The following is a 16,003-nucleotide window of genomic DNA, read 5'->3' on the forward strand; positions in this document are numbered from 1 at the left end:
GATAAGTATTTGCAATAATCTGCCAAGCAACATAATAAAGAAAAAAAGAACAAGATTGCTCAGGATGCAATGATAGGAGAATGATGTTTTACAGAGATGTATTGCAATGGGTCAAATTTTCATTTCCTATCCTTTATCTTTGAAGTAGCCCTGCTCAATCCTAACCAGCTGAGCTATCCAGGGAATCAGTGGCCATTCTTCAATACATTAGGCAATGGAAAAGTTATTCTGGTTATTGGGGGGAAAAAACCCCACACTGGTGAATTTGACATTGGGTTAGACCATTGAGTGTGACTAGTGTGGAAATAATTAAAACAACAGGAATACTCAAAATCAAAACACAAACCGCAACACAGGCACACAACCATCATAAAAGAGACACACTCTGCTTGCAGTGTGGTTGTGCTAGCCTGCCCTGAAGCTCTGCTTAAATGTCAAAACAATTGCATGCTAGTTTGCTTCCTGCATAATAACCTGTCGCAAAAACGCCACAGATTTCCAGAACTTTGTCCCTTTAATCTTATCAGAACTGGCTGTTTGCTGGAACAATGGTTTGGGGTTGCACTCTATTGCATTGCCAAGCGGGTCCTTAAATGTCAACATAAGGAGAGACCTGAAACACAATAGCTAATCTTTTTCACAGTAGGTGCATGGGACATGGACATTCTGGAAGGAATTTTACAAAAGAATTGTAATTTGTTTTGATGGACAGGGTCAGGGGAAGTGGAGAAAATAGATGCGTGTCAGATTAAATTACTTGAGACAGAAAAGAGATGCTGGTGTGATCTTTGTAAGAGAAAGCCAAGTTCAAACTGAAATGATGTTTACTTTCTTTTGGGTCATTCATTTATGACCTACCTGAAAATGAAATCCATGATGTTGCAACTGAGGACAAGACACCTGGTCGGCTGTTTTATTAAATGTCACTGGAGCTTGAAAATAGTTCTGGCTAGTTCACAAATACCATTATTGGTTTAAGGAATTGTGTGCGAGTTGATAAAGTCCAAAAGGGAAATCCGAACTGGTTAAACAGTATGAGGGCCCTTGCATTGGTGGCAAGTTACATCTTAACACAATACAATTCTTTTAGGCTATTGAACTAAGTTCAAAGGATAATGCAGTGTTCAATTGTTAAGTAAAATAAAACAGGCAAAAATCTGGGAACTATCTACTCATTTTTAGATCCCAAATTAACAACAGCTTTCTCAAAGAAGAAAATGCTCATAGAAGCTGACAGTAGTGACTTACTTGATATTGTCCAAACAGCTAGATTCTGGCTTCAACACAGTTGTATGATGGAACATCTTGTAAAGAGCAATCCCAAGAAATATCACATTTAACTGCAAGTTTAAGAAAAGGAAAACTAAATTAAGTTTCTTTTTGGTTAATTTTAAAATGTTCCCTCCTTTAGGGTCCCTCCTGTTCCACACAATATTCCCCACATGGCAAAAAGATTTTACTTGCTAAGTGACTTTCCCTTGAGAGTTCATTCTTCCTCAATGACCACTCAAGAAACTTACATTCAGCGCCATTCCTCCCTATGTCTGAGATCACATAATTGCCATGCTGGAAAGAATCTGCACACTATTGATCCACAGTGCACTGAGTGTCTGAATGGCCTATTTCCATTTCTGTGTTCCTAGTGAACTATTATACCAGCATCCAGTATCGTCGGCCTACCTGAATCAACTTTACACGACTAGTGGCTGACTTACTGCTTCAGTTGTGTAATAATTAGAACTCTACTACGATTCAGAGTTAGCATTATTATTAAAAATATTACATGTTTGTAAATAGGAGTAAAAAGTTGGCTAACCTTGACTTTAAATGAATAAGCAATACTATTAGATATTTTCATAGATTTATTAAAGCATTAAAACACCTAGTCTTTACAATTCTTAATTGACTTTTTGACTCAGTTATTCTTTTTGGACCCATTGCTACAGAAATCATCATCACACTCCTTTAAAAATACCAAAATCCTATAATTGCCTGCAGTGACTAAGTGGGTCAGGGGGGAACATTTCTTTTTAAAATGAATGCCTATAAATTAAGAATGTACGGCAAAGGTCCAGTGAAAGTCTGTTTTATGCCCTTGGAGGTGGTGTGTTAATTAGCAGTACTTACCATAATAATCAAGGTCGCAGGGCCTATAAAGCTCCAAATGAAGTAGGTGTCGAGCCTCAACCAACATCTGTAATGAAACGCAGGGGACAGCAGGCATTCAAGGTCTGAGTGTGGGACATACATCAACAGCAGTGGACTGACAGAGAGGAATGTACTCTGCAAAACAAGCCACTGAGAGCCAGGAATTATTACACCATTGTTCATTTAAATGCTGAATTATAGGCCCAATTTTTGACAGCACCACTGATGGAGGAAGATAATTAACTCTTGGAAAAGAAAGCAGAAAAATGGCACAAGACCTGATGACAGCACATGTGTGCCAGCACCTGCCTCAGCTGTCAGACTATCATCACAGGGAAATAAAAACTTAGCACAGCTATTAGATCTTCTAGCTTTAAGCTTCCTTCTCCTCCCCACTAACTATAACCTGTCAATCATTTATCTAACAGGGCTAGCTTTTGGCTTTGGCATTGATCAAAGCAAATCCCTATCCAAAGTAAAATAAAGAGCATGATTTGAACTTTGATGAGCTGAGGTGATCAGGCTTTCAGGTTGTTAAAACTATATTCCATTAGCATCATTAATTCCTGGCTTGAAAACTTTACAGTACCCAGACAGATATATGACCCTCAACTAAATTATTAATCACATAATTTCCATTACATTCGACAGAAGCAAATTTGTAGTTCTCTTGAAAATTACCTTTTTCCAGTTTCATTTATGTGATAGATGGACAGAATGGATTTAACAAGTACATACAAATAGAATTATATACTTAAAAAAAAAAGTACAAGGACCTGGACATGGATTCAAAATGAGGATGAATATTATGGGTCACATAAATACATTTAAGCACATAAACGCTTCTTATACATGCTATTTCTATTTGGCATCAGTAGTGCAGAAACAGCCACAAAGCCAGCAAGGTACTCATTCTACTGAAGAGTTTACTGATTTAAACAAAATGTTGCATTGGAGGATGCTAGGGACAGTTGGGAAATGTGTACAAAAACAAAATACTGCAGATATTGGAAATCTAAAATAAAAACAGAACATGCTGGAAATTCTCAGCAGGTCAGGCAGAATCTGTGGAGAGAGAAACAGATAACATTTCAGTCCATGATCTTTCTTCAGAAGCGGGAAAAGTTCGGTTTTAAGTGAAGGGAGAGGCAGGTTGGAAAAAGAACAAAAGTGAAAGTCTGTGGCATGGTGGAAGGCAAGAGGTATGAAATGAGAAAAGGGTTGATGCTGCAAGGCCATAGGGAGGAACAAGTAAAGAAATGTACAATGGGCAGAATTCTCCCATCTGGAACTAAATCCATGGTGGTGGTGAGGGTGGGGAGTGTCTCCTGCTGCGGAGGCCGTTGGAAAACCATGCCATATCTTCCGGCCCCAAAGTAATTAATTATGCATCCGGGGCTTTCGCGCCATCATCCATTGCAGGGCAGGCTTGTCGTCATATCCAGGCACCATACTTAAAAGGCACCCGACATCCACAATGTCAGACTAAAAACAGAGAGATGTCTTGCAAGGTCATTCACTGGCCCAGCTCTGAAATTTAATAACACCTCTCTGCACATCCTCCTGGACCATGTGGAGGTGCGCAGGAATATGCTGTACTCGCCTGTTGCGAGGAGGAGGCCAAGCAAGGATACCAGTGCTGTATGGGCACGGGTGGTCGATGCCGTCAGTGCCCAGGCCAGCAACAATGTGCCTGAAGAAGATGAACAACCTTATTTGCTCCGCCAGAGTAAGTCTCATCAGATGGTCGCATAAACCACAAAGACTCCAATATGTCAGGGTCCAAGGCCCAGTGGCAACAGCATGTCTTGCCTTACAGTCCCACTTCAGTGTGTCCACGCTGCGGTGGATTGCCTACTGTGCCTCCCTCATGCTCAGCAGACATGGAGAGGAGGGTGGGAATTGGTTAGGGAGGAAGGGGGGAACTTGCTTAGGCACAGTAACCAGCAACCTCTGCAAATCACATGCCTGTCTGAGCCTTCCTCTGGCATGTGGATTTGTTCAAGGCTCTGGAGGGAGCTGGTCCACAACCCATCTGCCCAGTTTGCACTAGTGATGACATGCCACAAAAGTGGGCTAACTTACCAGGGCAGGTATTATAAATGAACTAATTTCCACTGCTCCATTCCAAAAAAAAAAGCAACTCCTCTCAAACATCTCTTCTTTGAGCAGGAGAAGCTCCGTCGCAATCACAGAGAATATGAGCGGGGCGACCATATTTTAGGTCTCTGACAGAATTCGATGAGAGGGCATCTGAGCTCACAGGAGTGGAGCAGGACAGAGCCATTGGGTAAGGATTCATATATTCAATGAAAACCTGAGGGTTGAATGTGCCTCTATGTTGGAAGCAGATCATGCTGTCACTTGCACTCTCCTCTCTCACTTACAGGTGTCTCCAGGAGGAGACAAAGGCCCAAGGGTGAAGAGGAGGATTGCCCATCAGGTGTCAGCCCCAGCCCAGAGGTATGCCAGGAGACAGTGAAAGAGGAGAGCTCCACACCTGTAGAGGAGTCACAGCAGTCACAAAATCACACGGTGCAGAAGAGGCCCTTCGGCCCATCGAGTCTGCACCAACATGTGAGAAACACCTGACCTGCCTACCTAATCCCATTTACCAGCACCTGGCCTATAGCCTTGAATGTTATGATGTGCCAAGTGCTCATCCAGGTACTTTTTAAAGGATGTGAGGCAACCCGCCTCCACCACTCTCCCAGGCAGTGCATTCCAGACCGTTACCACCCTCTGGGTAAAAAAGTTTTTCCTCACATCCCCCCTAAACCTCCTGCCCCTCACCTTGAACTTATGTCCCCTTGTGACTGACCCTTCAACTAAGGGGAACAGCTGTTCCCCAACCTTCCTGTCCATGCCCCTCAATCTTGTACACCTCGATCAGGTTGCCCCTCAGTCTTCTCTGCTCCAATGAAAACAACCCAAGTCTATCCAACCTCTCTTCATAACTTAAATGTTTCATCCCAGGCAACATCCTGATGAATCTCTTGTGCACCCCCTCCAGTACAATCACATCCTTCCTATAATGTGGCGACCAGAACTGCACACAGCACTCCAGCTGTGGCCTCACAAAGGTTCTATACAACTCCAACATGGCCTCCGTACTTTGACATGCAGCCTGACCATGAGTGATTCTGGAGGGAGAAGTGTCCGTGGAAGGCCTTTCGGAACCTCGTGCAAGCACTCTCCTACGCACGCGGAGCCTTCATCCATCACATTCATCTCACCGTCCCAAGCACTTCCAATGCTGCCTGCTAGGGTTCTCTTCCAGTTCTCCATCTGAGCTAACCAGCATCTCCACCCACCCATTGATTGCAATCCCATGCAGCACCTGTGCTATCCAACATGAGGCTCCTCTCACTTTCGATTTTGAAAGGATGGTAGTGGTCAAATTCCCTTACTCCTTCCTCTGGATACCTACCTCCCTATTACACCTTCCCTGCTCCAAACACCCTCCCCTCTCCCAACTTCACCCCCGACACCTTTGCCTCCCCCATCTTCATCCAATCTGACACCTTTGCCCTCTCCCATCTTCAACCCCCCAACACCTTTGCCCCTCCCTTCCATCTTTAACCCCACTGAAACCTTCATGCCCTCCTCCCATCTTTACCCTGATACTTTCGCCGCCCCCACAAAAATCTTCGTCTCCCACTCACACCTAAACTTTCCTCTCCACCTCTCCCCGACTTCACCGCATCCTTAGCACCTCATGGTAAAGTCTATAATGTTCCGAAGCAGGCCCAAAACATTAAAGGAGACCATGGAAGATGGTGCAAGTCCATGGTGCAGACCATAAAGTTCCAAAGGAGGGCTGAAGCAGCTGCATGAAGACCTCTGATCTTCCAAAACCTGCTTTGTGGCGGAGCCATGTCCACAAGAATCCACCCAGCATGCAATGCCTATGTTCCTCCAGGGTCCTGTAGCTGTAGATCTCTAGCATCTTCTGCTCCTTGGATGTCCATAATCTGAGCAAGGCCCGAAAGGTAAGTCCCGACTTCTGCACGTCACGCTTGTCCAGACATGTTCTGGACCAACATGTTTTCCCGCTGGCGTTACGGAGAATCGGGCATGAGTGGCAATTCTGGTCAGGCCTTCATTTGCATCCCATTAGCGAGATGCAAATCAGCCTTACACTGGCCTCCAGCAGGATTCCTGATCCACCATGACGAACAGCATTGGAAGATCCTGTTGGCGTGAAACCGATTTTTGGGCCTCCCGCCAAATTCTCCACCACCCTGTCCCCTCCCCCATCCATCATTAATCCCACTGGTGGGGGCATGGGAGAATTTCAGCCAATGTGTCCAGGTGAGGTATGAATGGCAGAATTATGAACAGCTGCCACCCAAAAGCAGATACAAGGAACAAGAGAGAAACAAAGCAAAACCAGCAAGTAAAAAGGAAACAAAATGGGGGTAGAGATTATGATCTAGAACTAAAATGTTGAGTCCTGAAGGCTCTGTAAATTGTCCAGTTGAAAACTGAAGTGCTATTCCTTGAGTTTGCGCCGAGCTTCATTGGAACACTGAAGGAGGCTGAGGGCAGAAAGATCAGAGTGGGAACAAGATGGAAAATTAATCCAACAGACAACTGGAAGCTCGTAGACTGAACAGAGACATTCCACAAAACAGTTATCCAATTTGTGTTTGGTCTCCCCATTTTACAGGAGATCACATCCTGAGCAGTGAATAAAGTCTATTAAATTGAAAGAGGTAGAAGTAAATCACTGTATCGCCTGCAATGAATATTTGGGCCTTGAACAGTGAGAAGGGGAGAGGTAAAAGAGGTGTTACATCTTCTGTGCTTGCTTGGAAAGGTGCCATGGGAAGGCTGTCAGCATGACTGAGGAGTGGACCAAAGTGTTGCAGAGGGAACGATCCTGCCGGAATTCTGAAAGGGGAGGGAAGGATGTTTTTGGTGGTGCTGGAAATGGCAGAGGTTGATCCACTGAAAACAAGGGCTGGTAGGGTGGAAGCTGAGGACAAGAGGAACCCTACCATGGTTCTGGAATTGAACGGAAGGAGCAAGTGCAGATGTGCGTGAAATGGAAAAGAGATGGTTGAGGACCCTGTCAATCATGCTGCGAGAAATCCTCGGTTGAGGAAAAAGGAAGATATTTCGGGGGCACTGGTACGGAGGGTTGCATTGTTGAAATAGATAAGGCAGGGAAACTATGGAATGGAATATGGAGACCTTCCAGGAAGTGAAGGGTGAGGAAGCATAGTCAAGGTAGCCGTGGGAGTAAGTAGGCTTATAGTGAATATTGGTTGATAGCTTATCCTCAGAAAGGAAAGAGTGAAGTTGAGGAAGGAAAGGGAAGAGTCGTAGATGGACGATATGAAGGTGAAAGGAGGGTAGAAATTGGAAGCAAAGGCAATGAAATTTTTCAGTTCAGGACGAGAGCAGGAAATGTCATCAATACAGTTATCAATATACTCGAAAAAGTTGTGCGGTGTACAGAGGGCTGCTGAATAGGACTGAAACAAAGAATGTTTCACATGTTCCACAAAAGACAAATATACCTAGAATCCATGCAGATACCCATAGCAACACCTTTTATTTGGAAGATGTGAGTGGTGTTAAAAGAGAATTTGTTCAGCCAGATGAGTATACTAAGATAATTTCTCTATTCACTTGCATTAAAATCTTGCACCATTTAGCAGTTCCACTTCAGATGGCTCACTCACATTAACCAACCCTGAAGTACCAAACCATAAACAATGTCAACTTACTTCTGAGAACATAAGTGAAAATTTCACTACAAGCAATCTCAGCCACTGAAATCCTCACCACTCCCCTGAAGACTTTCTTCTGCAAACATTTCTATAAAATTTCCTCCATTTTCATTCACAAAGCATACTTTCTATCTCGTGAATAAGATTCTAATAATAGTACAGATGTTTAATGGCTTGTCTAGTAACTTTGATCATGTAACAGTATCTTCAACCTGCTGCTTTTATTTTAACACACGGAGAGCTTGAATTTTGAACCTGCTGGGGCCAGGATCAGAGGCATGTAGAAGCTAAAAACAGCCCTGTCAGCTGGCTCTATTCTACCCCAAGGCAATTTTTGCCCACATGGTAATGGAAGTGAGGGGGCAGCTAGCCAACACAGCTGGGGATTCTCAGTCAGCCTACAGGTTCCTAAGGGGGGTTTAGGTGCCTGGAGGATGCCTCCCAGCAGCAAACTGTGGGCCGCACTCCAGGCAGGCCTAACGGCTGTTCCTGCCTGCCTGGGTGCTACAGCAGTCACAGGCCACTCTGTGGAGAGGCCCAGAGCCCACCCACACACTGGCAGCATGACATTTTTTAATTTAAATTTTAAAAAATTTGGAGGATGGGAGCCTCCATTATGAAGCACCCACTCCTCTACTTAGCTGCCATCTCAGCCTGCTATTGCTTTCAAGCTGAAAGTCATCTAATTGGCTCACCAGCTTCGAGTGCCCATCCGCCGTTCTTAATTGGATGGTGAGTCTGCCCTCTGGCCATTAATTGGCTGCCTGAGTGAAAATCACATTGAATGACTGTTTCCCGCAACGTGCATGCCTCTGACCTGCAATTAACCCTGCTGATGGGGTTTGGAAGCCTGGAGAGAAAATCCTGCCCCCTGTATTTAACAAAATGACATATCTTGATGTACTCATATCCATCTGTATTATCTATATTTACAAATTCATCAATCAGACAGAAGTAGTCAGCATTTCTGGTCAGGGATTTTCAAAGCAAAATGGCAAACTCACGCTGTTGTTGTTCCATAACTTCGGTAGTCCACAGCAGCTGAAACAGCAACAATAAGTGCAGGTACTCCGTATCCAACTAAATAGAAGTACTTTCTGCGGGAGTGTTCACTTTCAAAGACTTCCACTAACATAATGTAGAGCTGAACACCCTCCAGGAACATCCATGTGAATGCAGCCAGGAAGAAGAAGTGAAGTAAAGCAGCAAATACTGCACAAGCAATCTGCAAGAAACCAAACTGATGGATAAGCAAGTTGCATTCTCTCATTCCTTAACCTTTACAATCTACATTAAAATCAGGTATTACAAATATCCCAGTTTTTTCTTAATGACTAACTGAGGTTACATTTAATAAGGGTCAGCAGAAACACAAGTTTCCCTTATGGTCAGCAAGTTTGTACATTCGACAGGGACAGGAGTTTAGGGCAAAATTCCTTCATGTCAGTTATTGAGTTTTTAAACACCTCAAAAATCTCCATGAGTTCTTCAGAGGGCCACTGATCTAACTATTTTGTTAAAATACTGGGAGATAAGGGCTTTGGCAATTTAAGGTCAGCTTTAGTCCACCAGTTTAGTGGCTAGCTTGAGGCACGGGAATACTGTGTTTAAGGAATTTAAAAAATATTAGAATTGAACTCATGTGACCCTCAATTGTCACTATAAAGATTTTTCAGTAGGATTTGACCCATTCCACAACTTGCTTTCCAAAAACCATCAGTCATGCCTGGAATCATTAAACTTTATAGACTTTAGCTGTTTCAACTTAAAACACTGAAATACTACAATATACAGCCAACCAAGGAAACCAACAGGATGTATCACAAACACCGGAGTAAATAGACCATCAATCATTCATTTAAGCACCAATTTGACTAGTAAGTAGACAGTTGAAAAGTGCTGAAGAATTGTAGGGGAAAATCCTGCTGTTCACAATGCTTTACAAAAAAGTAATTATGCCTGAAGAGTGGTGGAATGATGAGAGGGAGTGACTGACTACATTTTCATCATACCTGCTCTGAGCAACCTTTCCTTCAAAAACAAATTAGAAATGCTTGACAGAAGTTGGAAAAATTAACCTTTGCACTGGTTGAAACCTGGATGAAATGCATAAATGAGCTCATGGAAATTGTTTACTTGAATAAGTGAGAATCACAAAATGCAAAGATTTATAAATAGCACATTAGCAATGAATAGTAGTAGTGCTTTCTGACCATGATTTTACCCAACATATGGTAGTAGTGAATGTGGAGGAGGAGGAGAAAAGTCCAGGAGGTGAAAGTGGCTCAAAACTAACAGCAGGTATTGCACTTATATTTACAACCACTTGTAAATTTCAACCTCTTCATCTGGTCAATAACCTGGCCAATCGTCCACTGGTTGTAACACCCACCCAATTTACATCCCATTGAAGTCAAAAGTGGTTCCTACAACAAACAGAAGATCAGCTTCACTAGATTACTTCGCAGGTGGTGAAGTTCAAAATTAACCCTTGTATGTCCTGTCACATTCTCTTTTGGGCCAGTAATAAAAGAACAGTGTGCGTGATAATATTTACAATAAAATCATTTTATTAAGAAATGTGGTGCTGGGTGTAACTATGTATTACCATTCCAGAAGGCTCCAAAGTGCCTAATCAGAAGATGAGGTGTTCCTCAAGCAAATAGATTGCTGCTTCACCTAGAAGGAGTGTTTGAGGTGTTGGACAATGAGGAGGGAGAAGCAGTGATTTACTTGAATTTCTTTCAATTTAGTCTACTGTATTCGCTGCTCACAATGCAATCTCCTCTACTCTGGGAGACGAAATGCAGACTGAGTGGCCACTTTGTGGAATACCTCCATCCAGTCCTCAATCATAATCCTGACATTCCGGTTGCTTCCATTTCAATTTATCATCTTGTTCTCACACTCACATCCCTGTCCTTGGCCTGCTGCAGTGTTCCAGTGAAGCCCAATGCAAGCTTGAGAAACAGCACCTCGAAATGTTAACTCTGTTTCTTTCTCCACAGGCACTGCCAGATCTGCTGAGTTTTTCCAGCACTTTCTGTTTTTATTTCAGATCTCCAGCGTTCACAGTACTTTGCTTTAATCCCTTCGAAATCCTGCATGTTTCAATGAAATTGCCTCTCATTTTTATAAACTCCAGAGAACGTAGGCCCAATTTACTCAGCCTTTCACCACAGGACAACCCACTCAGCCCAGGGACCAATTAGTGAACCTTCATTATACCACCTCCAATGTAAGTATGTCATTTCTTAAATGTGGAAACCAAAATTTCACACTGTACTCCAGATGTAGTATCAGCAAAGCCCTGTGCAATTGTAGCAGCATTTTATTCCTGTACTCCAATCCCCTTTACAGTTTACAATAAAAGCCAACATGCCATTTGCCTTCCTAATTGCTTGCTTTACCTGCATGCTAACTTTCTGCCTTGTTTGCGCACACCCAAGTCTCTTTGAACATCAACGCTTACAAGTTCCTCCCCTTTTAAAAAAAATTCTGCTTTTCAATTCTTATAACTAAAATGAATATATTCACACATCCCTACATTATGCTCTATATTCTATCTTGTTGCCCACTTACTTATCCTGTCGATATCTCTTTGCAGCCTTTCCATGTCCTCCCCACAGCTTACCTTTCCAACTAGCTTTGCACCATTGGCAAATTCTAACATCCCTGAAGGAACTGGACTACTGCCACAGATTTCTGATGACTTGAACTCTATCTTCAGAGATAGCACCTTATGAAACCAATGTGGGTTTAAGTTATGACATGTAACTGCTGCCACCATGTGTGTGACACAAATGTCTCTGTGCAAAATCCATACATGCCACTAGTGGTGGTATCTCCCTAGGTGACACTGATCTGCATGCACTTAAAACATTGGACATTGGTACAACCTGTAATGCCAAATATAAGTGTACCTGCTGACCTGTGTGTGTTCTTGAGCTCCTCCTGTCACATTCACCATTGCTATTTGCCAATCTATGGTCATAGTAAGAAATGACCAGTATTAATCACTGATCTCTGACTATCCACAACTGTTAGCATTCATAATCCTCATTTTCCCAGGAAGTTCGTCAAGTTCTCAACTTTCAAATGTAACATAATTGCTTAACTATGAACTTTAACCAGTCCAAATGTGCTCATAGCTGAACATAAACATTTTTTTTTGAAGAGCGATATCTGGACTCCAAGGGTTAAATTATGAGGACAGATTACATAAACTAAGGTTGTATTCCCTGGAATTTAGAAGGTCAAGGGATGATGTGATCGAAGTTTTGAAGGGAAACAGATAGGGTAGATAAAGAGAAAAAGTTTTTTTCCATTGGTTGCAGTGTATAAGACTAGAGAGCACAGTCTGAAAAGCTGGAGTCAGACCTTTCAGGAGTAAAATTACGAAACATTTCTACACACAAAGGATGGTAGAAGTTTGAAACTCTGTTCTGCAAATAGCAATTGAAGCTAGGTCGATTGTTAGTTTTAAATCTGAGATCGCTTAACAAAAATCTATCAAAGGTTTTATGGAATATGGGACAAAGGTGGGTATATGGGCCAGAATTTTGACATCAGTGTGGAGTGGGCGCGACACGCCAATGCGTATAATGATGCACGATGATGCCGGGAGTGCGTCCCGACATCATCGCACGTTATTTAGATCTTTTGTTTGGTGGGCGCGCACTGGAGGAGGCTGCATGCCCACCGAACTGTCAAAGACCTGTTAAGGCTATCAGGAAACTAATTTAGATAATTAAAAGCGCTGCCCGTCCAACCTTACGCTTGGTGGGCAGGCGAAGTGCCCAAGAGGACTTTGCGTTCTTCAGGAAACCTCATCCACAGTCGGGGTGAGGTTTCCTAAAGGTTTAATAAAATCAATAAACAAATTCTGCCAGGTTGACAAACATATCCCAGCTCATGTGACACTGTCACATGAGGGGACATGTCTAAATAATTTTTTAACTTTATTATTTTTGAACTTTTATTATGTACTTGATCTCCCTGAGGCAGCTCCGTGCCTCAGGGAGATTTCTGCGCTCTTTCACGCGCATGCGCAGGCTCCAACTCTCCCTCCTCCCCCCCACCTGCACAGGTAGCACTGAGCACTACTGGCCATGCGTCACGCTGGGCGGGCCTTAATTGGCCACCCACGTAAAATGGCGGCTCGGGGCCGATTGCAGGCAGCAATCGGTTCCGCGCCCGCCCACTCCTGCACCCAACCAGACCACCCGACATGCAGAAAATTCTCCCCATACAGTTGAATTGCAAATCAGCCATGATTTCATTGAATGGTGGAACAGATTCAAGGGGCAAAATGGACTATTCTTGTTCCTATTTTACTCGTGTTAAAATTGAGCATGGTCAGAATTTGGACGTCAGCGTGCGGGGGCGGGCCTGACACGCCGACGCATACAATGACACACGGTGACATCGGGTGTGTGTCCTAACGTCAGCGCACGTTGTTTAGATATTACATTCAGCGGGCATTCGCCAGAGGCGGCTGCACACCCACCGAACTGTCAACGGCCTATTAAGGCCATTAAAAGCCCAATTAAAGTACTTTTCAATGCTTGTTGGCAGGCATGCGAAGAGCCCAAGCGGCCTTCGCATTTTTCAGGAAACCTGATCCACGGGCAGGATGAGGTTTCCTGAAGGATTTATTAAATAAATAAATATTTTTTGCACAATTCATAAACATGTCCCAGTTCATGTGACACTGTCACATGAGGGGACATGTATAAATAATTTTTAACTTCATTACTTCTGAACTTTTATTCTGTACTTAATCTATCCGAGGCAGCTCCGTGCCTCAGGGAGATTGCTGCGCTTTTTCACGCACATGTGCGAAAGAGTGCAGGCTCCGACTCTCCCTCCTCCCCTCGCCCGCACAGGTGGCGCTGAGCATTACCAGCCGTGCGTCACACTGTGCGGACCTTAATTAGCCCACCCACGTAAAATGGCGGCGCGCAGCCAATAACGGGCGGCGATTGGCTTCGTGTCCAACCGCGCCTGCTCACGACCAGCCCACCCGACATACAATAATTTCACCGGTCAATGGAAAATCTGACACTGCCTGTTCTCTGGGGCTGCCAAATTATGGCAGTCCCACTAAACTGTACAAAGCAGGGAGATGGTGTAGGAGGACAATGCTGTTGTCCATGTTCAAAAGCTAGAGAGAAGAGATGGATGAGGCCAGATGATGCACCATGGTCACAGTCAAGAGCATGTTGTTTGGGAATTCATTTAGAGTTGTTTTGGTGATACGGTAGAGGTAGAAATTTAATTGGAATGATTCAAATAGGGAATTTAAAACATTTTTGTTCTTGGAAGGTGAGTGTTGCAGGCAAGGGGCCCATCCTCAATTGCCCTTGAGAAGGTGGAGTTCAGCCACCTTCTTGAACTGCTCCCTTGTGGTTTAGGTACCCCTTCAAAGTTGCTAGGGAGGGAGGAAATTCCAGGATTTTGACCCAGCAGCATTGAAGAAATGGCAATATCATTCCAAGTCAGGATGGTGTATGATATGGAGGGGAACTAGCAGGTGTTCCCATGTACCTACTGCCCTTGTTCTTCTCGGTGGTGGAGGTCCCAGGTTTGGAAGGTGTTGTCAAAGGAGCCTTGGTGAGTTGCTGCAGTGCAGCTTATATAAGGCACGCACTGCTCCACTGTGTGCTGGTAGTGAAGTAAATGTTTGAGGTTGTGGATAGGATGCTGATCAAGCGGGCTGCTTTGTCTTGAATGGTGTTGAATTTCTCAAGTATCATTGAAGCTGCACTCATTCAGGCAAATGGAGAGTATTTTATAACTTTCCTGACTTGCCTTTGAGTGGACAGCCTTTGGGGATTCATGAGATGAATTACCTGCTTTAAAATTCCCAGCCTCTGACCTGCTCTTGTAGCCACAGTATTTATATGGCTAGTCCAGTTCAGCTCCTGATCAAGGGTAACCCCCAGGATGTTGATAATGGGGACTCAGCAATGGTAATGCCATTGAATGTAATGGTTAGGTTCCATCTTGTTGGAGGTGGTCATTGCCTAGCTTTTGTGTGTTACTTGTCACCCCAAGCCTGAATGTTGTCCAGATTTGTTTCATATGGACACATACTGCTTCAGTATCTGAGGAGTTGTGAATGGTGCTGAACGCTACACAATCATCAGTGAACATCCACAATTTTGACCTTATGATGTAGGGAAGGTCATTGATGAAGCAGCTAAAAATGGTTGGGTCTAGGGCACGATGCTGAGGAACTCCTGCAGCAATGACCCAGGGCTATGATGATTGGCTGTAACAATCACAGCCATCTTCCTTTGTTTTAAGTATGACTCCAGCCATTGGAAGGTTTCTCCCCTGATTCTCACTGACTTCAATTTTAAATTAACTTTCAATTATGGGATTATGAGAGGCAACAACAGAGGAAAGGGAGGTTGGAGATGCAGCAGTTTGTATAGACAGAGAAGTCAAGGGTGGGTTTCTTTGATTCATCAGTTGAGGGAGGACAGAATCACAGTGCAGAAGAGGCCCTTCGGCCCATCGAGTCTGCACCGACACGTGAGAAACACCCGACCTACCTACCTAATCCCATTTACCAGCACTTGGCCCATAGCCTTGAATGTTATGATGTGCCAAGTGCTCATCCAGGTACTTTTTAAAGGATGTGAGGCAACCCGCCTCCACCACCCTCCCAGGCAGTGCATTCCAGACCGTCATCACCCTCTGAGTAAAAAAGTTTTTCTTCACATCCCCCCTAAACCTCCTGCCCCTCACCTTGAACTTATGCCCCCTTGTGACTGACCATTCAACTAAGGGGAACAGCTGCTCCCTATCCACCCTGTCCATGCCCCTCATAATCTTGTACACCTCGATCAGGTCGCCACTCAGTCTTCTCTGCTCCAACGAAAACAACCCAAGTCTATCCAAACAAAAACAAAAATACCTGGAAAAACTTAGCAGGTCTGACAGCATCAAGTCTATCCAACCTCTCTTCATAACTTAAATGTTTATTCCCAGGCAACATTCTGGTGAATCTCCTCTGTACCCCCTCCAGTGCAATCACATCCTTCCTATAATGTGGTGACCAGAACTGCATACACTACTCCAGCTGTGGCCTCACTAAGGTTCTA

At 43.9% G+C, this 16,003-nt stretch overlaps 1 protein-coding gene across 4 annotated transcripts in view; it reads right to left on the reverse strand.

The window, feature by feature from the left end:
* The window catches only part of LOC144698702 (adhesion G protein-coupled receptor L3-like), an 891,299-nt gene that overhangs the window by 105,411 nt on the left and 769,885 nt on the right, over window positions 1–16,003 (reverse strand). For all 4 annotated transcript variants that reach the window (XM_078570511.1, XM_078570510.1, XM_078570509.1 and 1 more), the window contains 3 exons: window positions 8,894–9,114; window positions 2,128–2,194; window positions 1,249–1,340 (listed from right to left, as the gene is read on the reverse strand). In XM_078570511.1, the coding sequence (XP_078426637.1) occupies window positions 1,249–1,340; window positions 2,128–2,194; window positions 8,894–9,114 (380 nt within the window). The remainder of the gene's footprint in view (window positions 1–1,248; window positions 1,341–2,127; window positions 2,195–8,893; window positions 9,115–16,003) is intronic.

Source organism: Cetorhinus maximus, chromosome 2 (genome assembly GCF_964194155.1).
Source record: "Cetorhinus maximus chromosome 2, sCetMax3.hap1.1, whole genome shotgun sequence".
Taxonomy (NCBI): domain Eukaryota; kingdom Metazoa; phylum Chordata; class Chondrichthyes; order Lamniformes; family Cetorhinidae; genus Cetorhinus; species Cetorhinus maximus.